Source organism: Eutrigla gurnardus, assembly GCF_963514095.1.
Source record: "Eutrigla gurnardus genome assembly, chromosome: 12".
In the NCBI taxonomy this organism is placed as follows: Eukaryota; Metazoa; Chordata; class Actinopteri; order Perciformes; family Triglidae; genus Eutrigla; species Eutrigla gurnardus.
This window is the reverse complement of record NC_139926.1, coordinates 899,662-919,436: the sequence shown is the minus strand read 5'-3', so window position 1 is coordinate 919,436 and position 19,775 is coordinate 899,662. Positions and strand designations below refer to the sequence as shown.

Here is a 19,775-nt window from a genome sequence, read left to right as displayed (position 1 = left end):
AACTTGTTAAGTTAAAATCGAACCAAAAAGAAATTGTATAGGAGCAAAGCAGCAACAGGAGCTCTGATTGGTCAGCTGAGGAGTTCATTGTTTTATTATTTGTTTATCTTCATGCTTCATTGGTGGGTTATGTTCTGACTCTCCTGCTCCATCTAGTGCGATGCTGAGAGCCCTGACCTCAACAGAGTGACTGAAGCGTTCAAGTCACACTGGGAGACACTTGAGGGTGAGTCAACACACACACACCACACACACACACACACACACACACACACACACACACACACACACACCTCCATACTTCCATGCAGTCCTTTTGGCCTCTTGTCAGTCATCTCTCCGTCATCCTCTCACCCTCTAGACAGGAATAACCTGCAGTGTCGTATCATTCAGTGTCATATGACATTCATGTTCATATATATATATATATATATATATATATACATGTCACCAGAAGAGACGGATAAACTAAAAACGAGGAAACACAGAAACAAACAAACAAAAAGAAGGGGGGGGGGGATACAAAACAGCAAAAAGACAAACGGGGAGAAGGTTTGTGGGGGATGAAACTATGAAGTGTATGAGGGCATAGTATATCATATTATATATAATATTCAATATTTAATGAGTAAATTACATAAATGAGAGCGAAAAAACATAATAAATGATTAAATGCAAAAATGTTAATACATAGATAAATAATAATAATATATGTATATTTATGCCAATAACAGTCATAATAATAATCATAATAATAATAATAATAATAAGATGACGCACCCTGAAACCAGTATACTGACCCCTTGGGTCTCGTGCAGCTGTTCAATGTCAGCTGCACCTCCAGGGCTGCAGATAGAACAACAAACATGGATTCCTGGACTAGTTAGTACTGTAACTTCTGTTCTAGCTCGAATTGCAATACACAACATACCTTATCTGAAGAAAAGGGACATCTTCCTCAGAACTGTCCCCATCTTCACAGAACCTTGGGTCAGTCCAATGCTCATCCTTGTCAATGCTGCACATATGAACAGATAGTCAGTCAGACTTGAACATATTCATGCAATAGAGAAAACAGAAGAAAGTAAATTCATGAGCAAGTCTTACGTGCTATTTCTGAAATTGTTCCTGGCTTCTTCATCTGGAGAGTCGCACTCCTCCTCTACAATACTCATGGAGTGCATGCTGCAAGCATAGTAGAAATAAACGTGTGAAAAACAAAAACAAAATCAGTCAACAAGAAACCAGTACAGTCTACAAACCATTGTCTCACTGTACACTTGTGTTTGGCAGCATATCGTTGCACAAACATATTTATGTCAAGTGCTTTTGCACGCTCACTTTCAATGCTGAGCACAGCCAAGTTTGTCCACTCACCTCCCATTGTTGACCGCAGGTGGTCTTTCACCAGTTTAAGCGTTGAAAAACTGCGCTCACAGCCAGCAGTGCTTACTGGCAGAACAGCTATTTTACACAAGCGATACAGCTCACACATGACCTCCTTAAAAGGCTCCAAATATTTCACGAAATCAATGAGAGAAGATGGACTGTTTTTTTCTTTATACCTTGCAAAAAGTCTTTTCGTCTGCTTCAGTTCATTTTCCAAATCTTGGACGTTTGAGCCATATATTAAACCTTTATTTTAACTTGTTGGTCACTGAGGTTTCCCTCATTTAGAGGGGCCATATGCTTCAGCTAACACCACCACCACATCTTCTCTTAGGAAGACATCGCTGGCAGGGTGTAAACCCTGAAGGCCTCTCATTATCTGGACACTGGACTTGGAAAATCGCTTCTCCATCTCACAAATCAGTGAGTCCATTATGGGAAGAAATATTCTTCTCCTAAAGGCATCTTTGCTGTCAACCTGACTTCTCTGTCCAAGTGTTGACCTAACAAAGCCATCATCTAGTGCCCTTGTTGTTTGTGAGACTATCTTCAGTCTCACAGTTATGGGGATGCTGCACTTTCCACATATTTCAACTACTGTATTCCACAGCTCATCAAAGTGGTATTCCTCATTACGGTGTTCATCAAATGTCTGCCTAAGGGCCTCAATTAAATCCACGGCCGTCAACAGGTCTGTGTTTGGTGACTGCAGAAGATCAGACGGATACTTTGACTCACCTAGGACCTTTCTAAACACAACCAACAACCCAACAAAGTATCCCTCGCGCCGATACACCTCTATGAGCTTCTGACTCATTGGAAATATCATCCAACACTGTCATTACTGCTGACAACCTATCAAGGAGGTTTCAACATGCAGTGTACCGACAGGCCCATCTGGTGTCGCTGAGAGATGGTAGTTCACATGGTGGACCACTGAACATTTCAGTTTGTCTTTCAAGCCACTTTTGGTGGACATATGAGCCTGACATGAATACATATTACTTCTGCAGCAAAGTGAAAAACTCTTCTAGAACGTTTTTTTACACAATCCACCACTACAAGATTTAAACAATGTGTATTGCAATGTACATAAAACGCATATTTGGCCACCTGCTTTACCCTAGCCTGGACTCCAGAGCAATGGCCACTCATTATAGAGGCCCCGTCATATCCTTGACCCACCAGATTTTCCCTGTATTCCAGCCCCAATTTCTCCAAACAAGATATTATCATATTGGCTAGGCTCCCTGAATCCAAATGTTTAGCTTCTGAAACCCCAAGGATACTCTCCCGTACCACACCATCATAATAGTAACGCAAGACAATGGACATTTGCTCCTTCTTGCTGATATCTTTAGTCACATCTGCTGTGACTGAAAAATACTGACTTTTATCTCTTCTATAATTTCATCCTGTACCATTCCTGCCTAACTGTCTAAAATGTCATTCTGAATGACTTTGGAAATGTATTTTGCATTTTGAGGTCCCTCCTCTAATATTTTCTTTATAAATGAATCGTGGTTACCTACCAAATTTAAAATCTCACGGAAATTACCCTTGTTCTTTGAAGTCTGTTTCATCGTGACCACGTTGTGCAATGTTTTGGGTTGCTGTGAGGAGCACACAGCACTTTACCTGTGGTTTTCAAGTATTGTTGATTTTCAGCTATCTGCTTTTTATTGCTGTTGCTGAGCATCCCCAGGACTGATGTTTTGTTTCTAGCCATTGTTTTGTATTCCCCCCATACTATCGTAGCATTTACATGTGCCTCAGACTTGCTATGTACCCTAAAACCCCCATCTTTACATGTGGCCTTTTACAATTCAAGTACCCATCCCAGACGCATAGACAGTCATTGGGTCTTTTGAAAAGGCAAAATGTCTGCATGCAAAACAGTGTGCTGCATTTTTAGACGTTGAATACTCTAACCACACATGTTCCTTATACCATTCACTGTGGAAGGATCTCACTGCACTTCCTTGCATCGTCTTGGGAAAGGCCGTCAGGTGTGGTTGTGTTGGTCCATCAATCTTTGACTTTGATATATCTAAAAGTAGATAGAGAAAGGGGGTGTGAAGGACCATTATTATCACTGTTTCAATACCTTCCTATCAATACAATATCAATAGTGCATTCATAGGACCGACAACTACTGTGATTCTTAACTTAATTTTAATTAAATTTATATAACCTACACTTGACATTAGCTGAGAATGTAAACAGGCTCTTAAAGCAATGATTTAACTTACCATGAGCTCCAGGTGGAGGCTCACTCTCACTCTGCTCTACTCTCTCACTCTCCTCCTCTCTCTCGCGCTGCTGATCTTCTCCCTCACTCTGCTCCACTCTCTCACGCTGCTGATCCTCTCCCTCACTCTGCTCCACTCTCTAACTCCTCCTCTCGCTCACGCTGCTCCTCTCACTCGTGCTGCTGCTCCTCTCTCTTACGCTGCTCCTCTCGCTCAGGCTGCTGCTCCTCTCTCTCACTCTGATCCTGTCTCTCATGCTGCTGCTTTGCTTTCTTGGGCTGAAAATAACCCCAAATGCCCACTCTCTTCATCTCTCTCCCTAGTGCTATAGATTAAAGATCAACAAAACAATTATTAGTAGATAAACCATGTCATGTAGCTATTGTGTTTAAATTAAGTTCAGTTTACCTAAAAGGGTAGCCTAACCCCTCAGTCACACTGGCAGGCGACAAGGCGATTTCATCACTTTTGCCATGAAGATTCATTCTGATCGTTCATTCATTCAGTTGTGTTTCTGGCGCAACATAATTTGGCGCTGAATCATGGAATGCACTGAACATTCTAACATTATTGTTCACGTTCAGTCAACACGTAGTAGTTCTAGTTTGCTGCAAATAAGCCAGCAACTCCATGATTATCTGCACTTTTAGTCAACAGTGGCTATGTGTATTTACCATGACATTAAATGGACATTTATTGAAGCTAAATACAGCTACATCAGCTAATTTCTGAAAGTCTTAATTTTGTTCACAAAGTGTGATAGAGAAGATGTTTTTTTTCCTGCCCGCCCACCTGGTGATTTCTCTCTGAGCTCTTCCCTCAACTTGCCTTCTCGCCAAGGTGTGTCAATGCGTTCATTAAGCTTGTTTTTGTTAAGACTCTTCACCATCACTTTATACACAGCTTTACCTTTTGCCTCTTGTAGGTTTAGCAGGGTACAACTGTTCTCCTCCTAAAAAAACCCAGTACAGTTGCCAAACCTGGGATGAACACCTGAGAGGGGAAAAGGATCATCAGCATTGGGCACAGCAACCCCATGACAGTAGTTTGAGTCCCTGTCCTCCCTCTTCTTTGGGAAGAAACAGAACAGCTTGAGGGATCCAATGTAGTTTATCCCAGAAGAAGTTTACCAGGACAGTTTGAATTCTGCAGAGCAAGTTAGGGGGGGATCTACACAAGCCAGTCTGTGCCATAGAGAAGAGGACACCAGGTTGTTGATTATTAGTGTGCGCCCTCTAAACGACATGCTTGAAAGAAGCCATCTCCATTTTCTAAGCTTGCCCTCTATTTTTCCTAAAGTGTTTAGCACCAAAAACAATTATCTCAGTTTTATCCTCTTTTAGTTGTAGGACGTTTTGGCACATCCAGTCTTGACTTGCTCAATGCACTGGCACAGAAGATCTATGGGGCGATAGTTGTTTGTTGATAGTGCTACATAGATTTGGGTGTCATCGGCATAGCAATGGTGGTCAATGTTATTATTTTGCATGATTTGTCCTAGTGGGAGCATGTAGATGTTGAATAAAGTCGGCCCCGAGATTGAACCTTGGGGGACTCCACACGTTACATTGGTATGTTCTGATAAAAAATCGCCAATGGAAACAAAATAGTTCCTATCTTGTAGCTATGACTTGAACCAGCTTAAGACTGTGCCTGAGAGCCCCACCCAGTTTTCCAACCTGTCCAAAAGTATTGAGTTGTCGACAGTGTCAAACGCAGCACTGAGGTCTAATAGCGTTAATATTGAAGTTTTGCCAGAGTCTGTGTTAAGACGGATGTCATTTACAACTTTAATAAGGGCCGTCTCGGTGCTATGAAAAGGTCGAAATCCTGACTGGAAGTTGTTGTGGCAGCCAGTTGAAGCCAGGAAGTGATTTAGTTGTTGGAGGACAACTTTCTCAATTATTTTAGTTATGAAGGGTAGATTTGAAATTGGTCTGTAGTTGTTGATAATAGAGGCATCTAGGCTCCGCTTTTTTAGAAGAGGTTTAATGACTGCAGTTTTGAAGGCCTTTTTATTGAAGGAAGGGAGAATGACGAAGACGAAGACCTGGATGGGGAGTGGGGGAGGGATCCACATTCAGTCCTCCGACGTTTCTGATAATCTGTGTTTTGTCTTCCCTCTTTGTTGGTTCCTCTCGTCTCTTGTCCTTGGCAGTGTTGACAGATGGATGATGCAGGCAGTAAGACATGTTGGTGATGAATAGCTTTGCTCCCAGCTTATTTAGGCAAAGTCCGTTTGTCTTAAAAAGATGCCTGCGGTCCCAAAAATAGCGGAAATTGTCAATAAAATGCATTGGGTGAGCAAGAGATGCAGTTGAGAGCCATTTGTTGAGCCAAAACAGTCTACTGAATGTCTCAGCTCCTCTCCCGGTCGGGGGCAGGGGGCAGAGGGCCACTGATGAAAACCTCAGCATTCACAGAGCTGACTGTTTCAAAGAGTTTATTACAATGTTCTCTCAACTCTCTTGATTGTTGTTTTTCAATGTCATTAAATCCAATGTGCAGAATGATATTTTTCACAGTTGGGTGTGCAGCCACAATTTCCAGGATTCTTTTTTCACAAAACGTATCCTTCGGAAAGCAGAGTACTTTGATGTTATTACTGCTTTTCATATCTTTTACAGAAAAGTCACCCACAATCAGATTTTCAGGCCCTGTCGTTAGCTTTCTCTGTGGCTTTAAGTTAGCAGGTCTTACCCTGCTGCGTGCTGGTGGGGGGTTATCCAGGCAATCAGAAGGGGATCCATGGTCCTGCAGCAGTGGAGAAAACCTGTTCTTTAGTTGAACAGTTGATGCTGGGGAGGTTTCTTGGTAGCTCTCCTCTCCCCAGCTGTCCGCTGCTGTGTCCTACGAGGCAGTGGGGTTGAGGAGGCGCTGTGCTTGGATGGAGATGGTAATGCAGGCCAGCCCACAGATATCAGGGCGCTGGGTCCTGCCAGTTACCATCTCCCTTATCACAGGGAGATGGTCTTCTCTTTGGCTTCGCACCAAGTGTGTTCCAGGGAGGATTATCGCTGGTAGATTTATTACCGTGTAGAGCAGGGATGCCAGTGTTACGGCCCGCGGGCCGGACCCGGCCCGACTGTAAGTCACATCCGGCCCGCGGGTGATAAGGGGAGAATATTTTTTTTAATGATTATTTTTTTCTTTTTAATATATACCATAAATCCTCTAATACTGGCCTGTATTCTATTACCGGCCAGTCACATTGGCCGGTGCAAGCGTCGACAGGCAGCGTTATTTCCACCCTTCCCATTCATTGTCAGGTTCGCGTCGCGAAGATTTTGGCTGAGGCTATATTAAAGGATTTACGGTATGCCCTGCAATGCATTCGACTCACGGCGAGTGTGGAGACGGTGCGCCGCTGCCTCCCGCAAGCTCTCGAAAATCTTTTAAACTGAATGTTGTCGATCTAAAATAAAGACAGATTCAGCAACTGCATAGCTTATTTCTCGCATAAAATGTTTTCAGAAACACGTTTCGGTGAACTATTGTCGTAAAATAAGAGAAAGTTTCCAAACGAGCCGCCATGTTGGTCGGTTTGAAATCCGGGAGCAGACAGGACAGCTGTGAAAGCGATCGTCCAATCAGGTGCAGCCATGAAGTGTGGATGTGATTGTATGAGGGAGAGCGCCTGTCAATCATACTCCTTTGTAATGTATGTAATTTAGGCCTCATTGTGAGGATTGCTATGCAATTTCTTTTTGATGTGTAGGCCTTCATGAATAATTTCAAATAGCCTACCTATCCATGTGTTGAGTCAATGTTTGGCCTTTTCAGTCCGAAAGTGTAATCCGGCCCCCTGAGGTCTCACTTGAAAAAAATCTGGTCCCCTGTCCAATTTCACCCTGGCATCCCTGGTGTAGAGGGTCCTCCCGTTTCTTCATAGCTTCATTATTGTTACTTAGCTGGGTTCTAGCATGCTCCTGTCCACTGTTTTGAGTCAGTGCTAGAGTGGTGTTGTTCCCACAAAGTACATTGACTTCTACATTGACTTCTAATCGATTCATTTTTGTTTCCAACAGTAAAATTTTCTGTAGGAGTTTATGGTAATCTTCCGTAGAGAAGGGAGGCATCTTCTGCTAATTACCTTCAGTGTTGGGAGTAACGCGTTACAAAAGTAAAGCATTACTGTAATGCATTTCGTTTTGCTGTAACGCGGTAATGTAAGGCATTACAAAAAAAACTGGTAATATTTTACTCGGTACAAATCTCAGTAACGCGCGTTACAATGCATTTTAAACCCGAAATCAATTGACTCTACATTCGCGATCGCGAGATGGGCATACACTCCACTTTTGGAAAAGTGTGAAAGCCGGTCCGTGTAACTCTTACACTATGTTAATTAAGGGCTGTTGTTAGCAGGCTCCATGAGCTGGACACCGACTCAGGGAGCGGGTCAGAGCGCAGCCGACCCGGCACACCGAGGATCAACAGCTGAGGGGCGGCGAAGAGGCTGAGGCTCCGATTCTCCCCGTCGGTTTTGAACCGATTTTATGTCCGCGTCATAACGCTTTTGCTGCGAGTTTAAAACAGTAGGTTTACTCAAAACGCGAGCGTCAGACGCTGTCAGAGCGTTTACGAACAGTGTTTTAGAGCTCCCCTAAATGTCTCAGGTAGGCTTTCAGGTAATATCGCAGCATAACACAGCGCCTTCAGGGTCATTAAAAAAGACGAACGGCAAATCTGGAATGAAAAATGGCCCTGTTATTTCATCCCCGAATCCCATTCATGAACACGATATCTAATATCAGCTAACGAGTCGTTTTCCGTTTCTCGTTTTCCGTTTTTAAAACGAATAACGGGATACGAGTCATTTTCCGTTTTTCGTTCTTTTATTTTGAAGCGAAAAACATCACATCCTGCTGTGTAATTAGCTGCATTGAACACAAGAAGATCTATTGAGAACAAAAAATACATATTTCCTTTTATTTTGGCCAATAGTAATGCAAAAGTAATGTAAAAGTAGTGTAATGCCTTACAATTCAAAGACAGTAATATTGTAATGTAACTAATTACTTTGAAATGACAGTAACAAGTAATAAATAATGCATTACGCTTTTGAAGTAACTTGCCCAACACTGATTACCTTTAGCAATGTAGCACAGGCTCAGGCTTATCTTGTCTGGTAAGGCCTCCTCGCGTAGCGTTGAGGAAGTCGTAAAAATATTGGAAAATGCCTGTTTTATCTAAAAAAATATATAATCCCACTGGTTTTTTAAGTATCCAGAGCTGCTGGTCTTTGTTTCTTATTCAGGAGAAGCAGATAGCAGAAAATCGCAGGCAGGGGTGAGAGCAAAGAGGAGGACAGCAGTAAAAAGCAGTAAAAACTCATTCATTAGTCATTTGTAACCAAATGTTTACCCCCAGCGTTCTGAGGCGAAACACCTCCTGATCAGTGAAAGCCTGCTGGCCTGAGCTTCCTGTGTTTTTTGAGAAAAATTTAACAGAGTCAAGGAACAGCTGTAGATCCGGGAAATATTCCTCCACTTTAACTTGTCTCATACCTTTTGTTTCTTGTAAAAACGAGCGGATTCTGCTGCAGGAGTATACACTCTGGGCCTCCAGCTATGAGGTCCATGTGGCCTCCCCACCACTGTCCTGTGTGCTCACCAGGCTATCCCCTGACTGGGAGGAGGAGCACACAGGGGTTGTTTTTGATACCTTTGACACCTGTTCACTGCTTGGTTTATTTTCAGGATTTTTCCTTTTAATCGACAGTTTAAAAACATCATCATCATTCATAACTTCGTCCTCATACAACACAGACTCCGCTGCTCCGCCGTGTGACTCATATTTACCTGCAACTCTGCTACTGTCTGCTCACCTTCCTGACTCATCGGACCCTCCATGACCTCGCCTTCCTGATTGCTGTCAGCCCTGTTTTCCTTCTGAGAATCCTGCGTGTTCCCCCGCGGCTCGGCCGGCAGAGAGGCACTGCCGCCGGTCCCAGCCGCTGCCCCGGCCGCTGCCCCAGCCCAGATTTAACACTTCCATAACCCACTTCCTCACCTACAGCCAGGCTGCACTCCACCACGGAGCAGCCGACCGCCGGAGAAAGTTTGACCATGGTCGGCGCGTCAGTGTGGTTAAGCCGGAGCTTCCAGCTGCAGCCATGCTAAGCAGCCACGCTGCCTCCGCAAACACACAAACAAAACTCCTCCAAACAACACACAACAACAAATACACCGACTATTTAACAAGAGGAGAGAAAAAAAAGCATAACAGTCAGAAGAGAGTCAGAAAACCCAAGATCTCAACAACACACTCACTCACGCTTACAACGCTCACTCCCAGCATGCACTCTGACACACAGAGAGAGAGAGAGAGAGAGAGTCACTATAATCCCCCAGCAGTCTAGGCCTAAAGCAGCTTAACTAAGAGCTGGCTCAGGGCAAACCTGAGCCAGCCCTAACTATAAGCGGTGTCAAAGAGAGGTTTTAAGCCTATTCTTAAATGTGCTCTGGCCCCTTTTCTAATTTTGGAGACTTTAGGAACTACAAGTAACCCTTTATTCTGAGAGCGTATTGCTCTAGGAGGACAGTAGGGTTTAATGAGCTCTTTAAGATATTATGGTGCCTGTCCATTAAGAGCCTTGTAAGTGAGGAGAAGGATTTTAAATTCTATTCTGGATTTTACTGGGAGCCAGTGCAGAGAAGCTAATACAGGAGACATGTGATCCCTTCTTCTAGTTTTAGTCAGAACACGCGCTGCAGCATTCTGGACCAGCTGGAGAGATTTAAGAGATTTATTAGAGCAGCCTGATAATAAAGAATTACAATAGTCCAGCCTTGAGGTAACAAATGCATGGATGAGTTTTTCTGCATCTTTTTGAGACAGCATTGGCCTAATTTTAGTAATGTTACGCAGGTGAAAGTAGGCTGTCCTTGTAGTTTGTTTTATATGTGAGTCAAAGGACAGGTCCTGATCAAAGATAACTCCAAGGTTTCTTACAGTAGCATTTGAGGCGATGGCAATCCCATCAATAGTCGCTATATCTTTAGACAGCGAGCTTCAGAGGAGTTTAGGCCCAAGTACAATAACTTCCGTTTTATCGGAGTTTAACATCAGGAAATTGCAGGTCATCCAGGATTTTATGTCATCAACACATGCCTAGAGTTTAACTAGCTGATTGGTTTCTTCAGGCTTGATCGATAGATATAATTGCGTATCATCAGCATAACAATGGAAGTTTATAGAGTATCCTCTAATAATGTTGCCTAAAGGAAGCATATATAAATTGAAAATAATTGGTCCGAGCACAGAACCTTGAGGAACACCGTATTTAACTTCAGTGTGCCTGGAGGATTTTTCATTGACATGCACAAACTGAGATCGATTGGATAAATAGGACTTAAACCAGCTTAATGCGGTTCCTTTGGTGCCAATTAATTTTTCCAGTCTACATATTAGAATCTCATGGTTAATGGTTTTGAACGCAGCACTAAGATCTAGCAGAACAAGTACACAAACCAGTCCTTTGTCAGAAGCAATAGAAAGGTAATTTGTAATTTTCACCAGAGCTGTCTCTGTACTATGATGTACTCTAAATCCTGACTGGAAGTCCTCAAGTAGACTGTTATTGTTGAGAAAGTCACACAGCTGATTGGCGACTACTTTCTCAGCGATCTTAGAGAGAAAAGGAAGATTTGATATCAGTCTGTAGTTTGATAAAACCCCTGGATCTAGAGTAGGCTTCTTAAGAAGAGGTTTAATTACAGCTACTTTAAATGACTGTGGCACATAGCCTGTTAATAAAGACACATTGATCATATCTAGTAACGACGCGCTAACTAAGGGTAAGACTTCTTTCAGTAGCCTGGTTGGTATCGGGTCGAGGAGACAGGTTGAAGAGATCATTGACGTTAGTTGGTTAAGGTTGACTGGAGAAAAGCAGTCTAAATCATAATGCTGTTTCTATTTCTAAGATTCCTGAGTTTAAGGGTAACGTGGTTCCAATTGAAGGCAAGATGCGAGTAATTTTGTCTCAGATAGCTAAAATTTTATCATTACTAAAGTTCATAAAGTCGTTACTACTAAGATCTCTAGGAATGCATGGCTCAATAGAGCTGTGACTCTTTGTTAGCCCGGCTACAGTACTGAAAAGAAAATTTTCCTTTATTAAAGATGAGTAGTAGGCTGCTCTGGCATTTGCCAGACTAGGTGGGATTCTTCCAGTTTGGTGGAGCGCCAGATGGTTTCAAGATTACGCAATTTTTGTTTTAATTTACGAGTTTGGGAGTTATACCAGGGAGCTAACTTCCTATGCTTTATAGTTTTCTGTTTTAGCGGAGCAACAGAGTCGAGAGTCGTTCGCAGTAGGCTTCCAGATTCATCTATAAGAGAATCGATCAGGGAGGGACTAAGATTAACATAGAAGTCCTCCGTGTCATTATGACATGGAAGTGAACTGAAGACTGGCGGAATTACTTCCTTAAACTTAGCTACAACTCTCTCTGATTGACACCGTGAGTAGTAGCTTTTTCCTAGAGGAGCGAAGTCCAGCAGCAATAAGTCAAAGGTTATCAAGTAATGGTCTGGGCCCGGTTTCCCGATAACATCCACTCTAACCATTGTCGAACATACTACCATAGCCTATACTGATTTAAAAAAAAGATATAGAAAATATAGAAACAGCGGAGGAGGTTGAGCCAATTACATCCTTAAGTACATGCGTATTTGTTGCCGTAGTAGTCGAAACTTATGCAATATAGCCGCGTCGGCCAATATATCCATGGGATTGAAGTTGATCCTTATGAAATTATTTTCCCCCAATATTGCGGTTAAAACATTATGCAAAAGTATCCATATGCTAACATCTGAGGTATGTGTATGTGAGATTTTAGTCACATGTCAATATTGATGTGTGAAGGGGCATAAGGGAAGGTGTGTGTGTTGCCATTTAACCATTGTTGACTTGACACATGGAAATACAGTTTAATCCAAAAACTATAAGTCAGAGCCTGAAGGAGCTACAAGGCCGAGCTCCATTGTGAATCTACCTAAGGGAATGAGGTGGGGGGTGAGTGATCTGCACTGGGAGAGGGGGGCGGGCAAGATTTGTACAGGCGAATATTTGATATTCATTAGTGACAGTAATGACTAGTTTATCTATCTTATCTTGGAATGTGCAAGGATTAAATGGGGTAACCAAAAGAGCTGCTTGTTTAAATGTTATCGTTAAGAATCAGATGGATGTGGCTCTTATTCAAGAGTCACACCTGACCAGTAAGTCAGTGAAGAGCTTCAGCAACCCCAAATATGAAGTTGTAGCCTCATCCTCTGTGGATGATAAAACAAAAGGTGTGCTGAGAGTTACTCGACGTTCACTGGACTTAAACATCACTGTTATTGGCGGCGATAATGAAGGTAGGATTGCCTTTGTAAAAGTAATAATGTCAAATATGAAAATTATTTTTGTCAGTGCTTATGCCCCAGCTGATTATGACAAAAAAATTATATTCAGAACTATCCAATTTATTAATGAATTCATCAGATTACTATTTAGTCATTGGGGCAGACATGAATACTATAATAGACCCCATGTTAGATAAATCAAATCCTTGACTGTCAAATGCCCAGCTATCCTGTTCAAAAGGACTACAACAGTGCATGTTAGACCTTAATCTGGTGGATGTGTGGCGATTTTCCAATCCAGGAGCTAAAAAGTACACCTTTTTTTCCCAATAGACGTAAATCATATTCTAGAATAGATTATATTTTTGTATCTAATACATTAATTCCAGTAACACAACAATCTGACATAATTTTGGCTTCTCTATCTGATCATCATGCAGTTAATGCTAAATTTTTATTTCCAACCATTAAGAAAAAAGCGCCTCGTTGGAGATTTAATACTACGTTACTTTCAAATAATGATTTGTGCTCAATTTAAATCAAAGCTATATGAATTTATTTCACTCAATGGAGATTCAGTGGAAGACTTTAGGTTTGTTTGGGAAGCCATTAAAGGTTTTATGAAAGACAATGTCACATCTTTTGCTTCAGCTTTAAATCGCTCACGCCGATAAAAAACTGCTGAGTTAGAGACATTTTTGACAAAATTGGAAAAAGCTCAACAAAATTCCTTCTGTGCTATACGAGCAGGTCAGCTCGGTCGGGTGAAAAATGAACTTAATGCACTTCTTAGAAAAGATGCAGCGTTTCTCATCCAAAAGTCCAGAGAACATCATTATTTCAATGGTAGTAGACCGTCACATCCATGCCATGCCATGCCATGCACCTTCGCACTAATGAGAGACGAGCATGCATTTCTGCAATACAAGCCTCGGAAGGCAAGATATGCACTACTCCAGAGGAAATTAATACAGTTTTCTTAGATTTCTATAAAAATCTTTATATCTCTGAAATCTCATTCAGTACAGATGAGTTCAGACAATTTTTTAGTGACCTTAGTTTGGGAAAACTGTCTAGTTCAGACGCAGAGGACTTAGGAGATAGTATATCTTTAAAAGTATTATGGGACACAATACAGGAGATGAATTTGGATAAGTCTCCAGGACCAGATGGTATTCCCATTGAAGTGTATATCAAGTTTTGGCCTGAACTGGGCCCTACGCTTTTGAAAATGATAACTACATCAATTGCAAAATGCTCTTTTTTTAAAACAAACAAACACAGCCCTAATATCACTTCTGCTTAAAAAACATAAAGACCCAATATTGTGTTCCAGTTACAGGCCAGTAACTCTAATCAATGCAGATATGAAGATATATGCTAAAGTACTGGCACGCCGTCTTAATAAATACTTAAGAAAACTAATTCATTGTGATCAAACTGGGTTTGTGAAAGGCCGATTCAGTTCAGATAATTTAAGAAGACTGTTACATATTTTACATTTTACCCAAGACTGCTCCGACCTTTTGACCTCGTATGGAATCCTAACTCTTGATGCCGAGAAGGCGTTCGACAGGCTTGAATGGGACTACCTCTGGGCCTTATTAGAGCAAATAGGACTAGGAGAATCATTCATTGGCTATATTAAAGTTCTGTATGCGAATCCAGGAGCAATTGTTTTGTCAGGTAATGTATGATCCTCACATTTTTCAATTCATAGAGGCTCACGTCAAGGATGTCCATTGTCCCCTTTATTATTTGTGTTAGCACTGGAGCCCTTAGCCCAAAAAGTACGGCAGTCTACTAATATCATTCCTATTACGATAAAGTCCACTATTCATCATATATCTCTTTATGCAGATGATGTACTCCTCTTTATCAGTGAATTATCACAGTCGCTTCCTCATATCTTTAATTTATTCAGAGAGTTTAGCAATCTCTCTGGATATAAGATAAACTGGCAGAAATCGGCACTCTTACCAATAAAAGATAATGGAGAGGATCTATCTCAATTTAAGGTGCCGTTGGTAAATCAATTCAAATATTTAGGAATTGACATCTTTACTAATTTGGAGAGTACTGTTGAGAATAATTATATTGTATGTTTAGATAAGATCAGAACCAACTTAGGCAAGTGGATGGCAAAACCAATATCATTCGATGGCAGGATCAACCATAAAAATGATGGTATTGCCTTTAATCAACTTCCTGAGCTCCATGCTTCCTCTGAACCCCCCAAAGGGATTTTGGGATAGACTGCAGAGTTTGATCAGTGAATTTATATGGAATAAAAAAAAACCAAGGATTAAATTTGCAATGCTGGGGCCTTCCAGATTTAAAAATGTATCATTGGTCATTTGTATTACGTACTATAAAATCATGGTTAGACCCATCAAATCCCACATCTTGGCGCTCTTTGGAAGCAAAGCTAATACATCCATGCAGATTACAGGATCTAATCTTTACAGATATTCCTATCAAACAAGCCAGAACACTTTTTGGTCCCATTATTGAAAATGTTCTGGTAACTTGGAGGCTGATGACTGAGTACACCAATACAAATAATAAATGGCATTTTCACACTCCAATATTTTACAATCATAATTTATTGATAGGTGGTCGACCAGCAGCCTACCCTATATGGTCAAACAATGGGATCCATATACTTGGACAATTATTCAATTCTAACGGTCTCCGCACATTCGAAGATTTGAAGGAACAGTATAACTTATGTCGATTTTCTCGCTTTCTATATTTTCAGCTCCATGTGGCCATAAAGACTTATGGATGTTCCATGGAACTCAGAGCTGCCTAAACATGACCTGGCGAAACAACTGTACAATACTACCAACACCAGGGGAACTGTATCAGCATTGTATGCCCAAATGTTGCAGGCATCTTATAAACCAATGGCAACTCAAATATTTTGGCAGAAAATGTATGCTCTGATAAACTCTGAAATATCATGGGAAACAGTATGGAATAATATCACTCGGGCCTCAAAAAACCCTAATCACCAAACCATACATCTAAAAATTGTTCACAGAGCATATTTTACTCCTAAACTTAGACATACAATGAAGTTGGAATCATCCCCCTTCTGCCAATTATGTACGCAGGGTTGCTTAGGCACCTTTACGCATATGTTTTGGGAATGCCCTGGAGTACAGTTGTTTTGGTTACAAGTCACTAAATCCTTATCTAAAATTCTTAATAAGGAGGTTCCATGCTGTCCTGTACTTTGCTTGCTGAATGATAATTCTCAGTTTCCTATGGCAACACATGAAAAAAGAGTTTGGATTTCTGGCTTAACAGCTGCTAAGAAAATGTTGGTAGTACGGTGGAAACCACCACACACTATCATTGGTGGATAGATATTCTACAACTAGAGCTTTCTGTTGCATGGTCTCATGGGGCAAAGGATAAAACACTAAAATCTTGGTCAGAAGCTATTATAGTTGTTACGAATCTTGCCTATGAAAGGGGGGGTTAATGGGTGCAGATCACTCACCAGGGAGGGAAGGATTTTCTTGTGAGTTATATTTTGTTTTGTTTTGTGTTATTTTGTTTTGTCTTTAGTCAATTAGGTGCCAATATGTGATTATGGCTGTGGAGGACTTTGGGCTGGGGATTGGGAGCTTGGATGAAATAAGAGTATGTGTGGAGGGCCTTGTGGACATGCAGGGATCTGGACTTGGGTGTGAGAGTGTGTGAATGTGTTTGATTTGGGGTGGGGGGTTGGGGGGTTGACTCTTAGACGTTAGAACGTGTATGGCACCTTTGATTTCGTTTTGTTTGTTTGTTTGTTGTTGTTTTTCTTTTATATGTATGCTGGATTTATTTTGTTTTTGTTTGTTTTTGTTTTTTTTTAACATACAGGCAATAGTATATTGTTTGCCAACAGGGAATACACTTGAATGGTCTGTATGTTCTTATTTTATTTTATTTTTTTATTATACTGATTTTCATTTTTTGCTATATATTGACATGAAAAATGAATAAAAAATTGTTAAAAAAAAAAAAAATTTAAATCCCCCACAATAATAACTATCTGATTTAAGGACTAAACTTGATAGAAACTCAGAGAATTCAGATATGAATATTCAGAATATTGACCAGGAGCACGATACACAATAACAAACTGGCTGCATTGTTTTCCAGTTTGGGTGCGAAAGGCTGAGAATCAGACTCTCAAATGAGTCATTTTGGTTTGGGTTTCGGATTGATTGACAGGCTTGAATCAAAAATGGCTGCAACTTCTCCTCCACGTCTGCTGCCTCGAGATATGAGTATTAATATGGCTGGAAGGACTAGCTTCATTTAAGCAAACATGGTCTTCATCACGCAGCCAGGTTTCAGTCAGGCAGAATAAATCAATATGATTATCTGATATTAAATCATTGACTAATACTGCTTTAGATGAGAGAGATCTAATGTTTAGGAGTACACATTTAATGTTCTTATTTTGTTGTACTACATCGGAAGTGCTAATTTGTATATATATATATATATATATATATATATATATATATATATATATATATATATATATATATATATAATTATTCTTTGTGGTCACCAAACTTTTCCTTTTGCTGTTCTTTGACACAACAGCCTCCACAAGGACCGACAGCCGCTTCGAGCATCTGTACAAAGTGAGCTTCGATAATGTGACGGCATACCTTCAGAAGAAGCAGCAGAGACTGGTGGAGCAGCAGCTGAAGAGGACCAAGGCTCAGAGGGCAAAGTGCAACAAGAAGGCCAAGGAGACGTCAACCTGAACGGACACTTTGAGAAGAGAGCAACCATTTCCTTTGTTTGTTGCTTTGATTGATGAACCTGAGTTGAATGTGTTCGTTGTTGAAGCCCGTAGAGAGCAAGTGCTTTACCACATCGGTCTGTATAGATGGATTTTTGTGTTTGGCTCAAATTTCTGGCTGATTTTTAAAAAATAAATGTCGCAGGAACTCTAAACGGCCTTCTGTTCACCATCGCTGAACGACACGTCGTCTGTGAATGTTCATAGTTCAATGCCATACACCCTCCTCACATTCTGCTCCTCACACTGTACTTGTTACTTCCTGTGCATGACACCACATTTTTCAACATTTTTAACAAGTGATGCAGCATGCCTGGTTTTGAAGAATGTCTTTGATATACAGGAGAAACAGAAGCGTCAGAGCAGTATCGTGTTTGTGAACAAGACGAGTGTTTCCACTTCACCTTTTACACATTTTTACTAATAGGAAAAGCACAGGTGTTACTGATGACTGATGGCTTTGTTGCTTTCCACACTACCATTCTATTTGCTATGACCCAATGCGTAGAGTTTTGAAGGCAGTATGCTGAAAAAACAGGATTCCCTGCAAACTCTGGCTCTGAAAAGTGAAGCCAAGACAAAGGGGCCCTATTATGAAAAATAAACGTTTCCATGGTTTTCTAACCTAAAATTGGTCCCTGGGGTGTCAATAGGTCCCATAGTATCAGAAAAGACCATCTCCCAAGCCACAGAGACCCCAAGGACGCGGGTTTGTGTGTATATGTCAAACAGTAGTTTATTTACAAAATAATAAGAGTAATATGATACACAATTTAGCATAAAGCAGCATTTGCGTCGGGGTGAGCCAAGGCCAAAATAACAAACACAACCCAACTAACTGAAGAACCGAGGCTGACCTGCAAAAGAAGAGGAAACCAAAATACAAAGTCTAACCTCCCTACTTACTTATTAACACAGGAGAAACGAAGGACAAAGCAACTGGCAGCCCACCCCTACTGCTGCATGCATAAACTGAACAAAACCGACGGGGTTGGGAGTGGAGGAGGGATGACGAGCGAGCGGCCCAGATATTCCTCCATATATGGTCCCCCTCGCGCTGGCTGGACCAATCAGGGCTGGATCCGGCACAACACCTGCAACACATCATCCATTCACACATTCATTCAGAGACGCCCACAGAGGCCTAGACCCACCCCTGGGTCATAACAGTCTGCCTCTTAAAACACACCGTAGGGTAATTGCTCGTTTTGATAAGGTCTATATCAATAACCTATTTTATTTTTGTTATTATGATTATTATTAATATTATCAACCACATGAGATGTTTGTTTACAGATTTAACTTTTATTGCACATCATGAGACTAACAGCCCACGATCTAGCGTTAAATATTAGACTCACAGGAAATTTGCATTTTCTACTAAACGTGCTGTTTGTTGTCAAAGAGCCAATCAGCTCTTAGATGAGACGAGAGCCAGGCGTTTCCCATCATGCTCATGACTGTTATATCTCAACTTTACTTCTGAATTAAGGAGATATTGCAGAATTGAATCTTAATAATATGGACCACACAGACACGTCTGTTGCTTACCGAACACAAATTTAATAGAATAGAACTTCCTCCGCCCTACCCATAATACCCCTGAACATTCTGATACATTCTGATGACATCCCCCCTTTTCTTAGAATCAAACTTTCAGTTACAGAAAATAAAACTCTAGATTATAATTCACATTTCAGGAATTCTTAAATCATATACTTATATATACATATACTAAATCATATACTGGGTAGTCAGATCTGTTCCATAACATCTCCACAAATGAACATGTGCTTAGGTTATCAAACCACTTCATTACTCTGTGAACATAGTACTGCTCTCATTTAAGTAACCTCCAATGTCATGAACTGCAATATTTTCTTCTATTGCTAGAAATCACACACATCTCACATACAGGTTATACCACATGAACAACGTGAAAACTTTTTTTTTTT

The 19,775-nt window shown here is 41.0% G+C and overlaps 1 protein-coding gene across 1 annotated transcript in view; it reads left to right on the top strand.

Moving 5' to 3' along the window:
- wdr4 (WD repeat domain 4) overlaps positions 1 to 18,497 on the top strand; it is a 40,822-nt gene extending 22,325 nt beyond the window's left edge. Inside the window, exons 10-12 of the mRNA XM_084022272.1 lie at positions 157 to 226; positions 17,616 to 18,341; positions 18,393 to 18,497. Coding sequence (XP_083878398.1) covers positions 157 to 226; positions 17,616 to 17,782 — 237 coding nt within the window. The 3' untranslated portion in view covers positions 17,783 to 18,341; positions 18,393 to 18,497. The remainder of the gene's footprint in view (positions 1 to 156; positions 227 to 17,615; positions 18,342 to 18,392) is intronic.
- Positions 18,498 to 19,775: the final 1,278 nt, after the last annotated feature.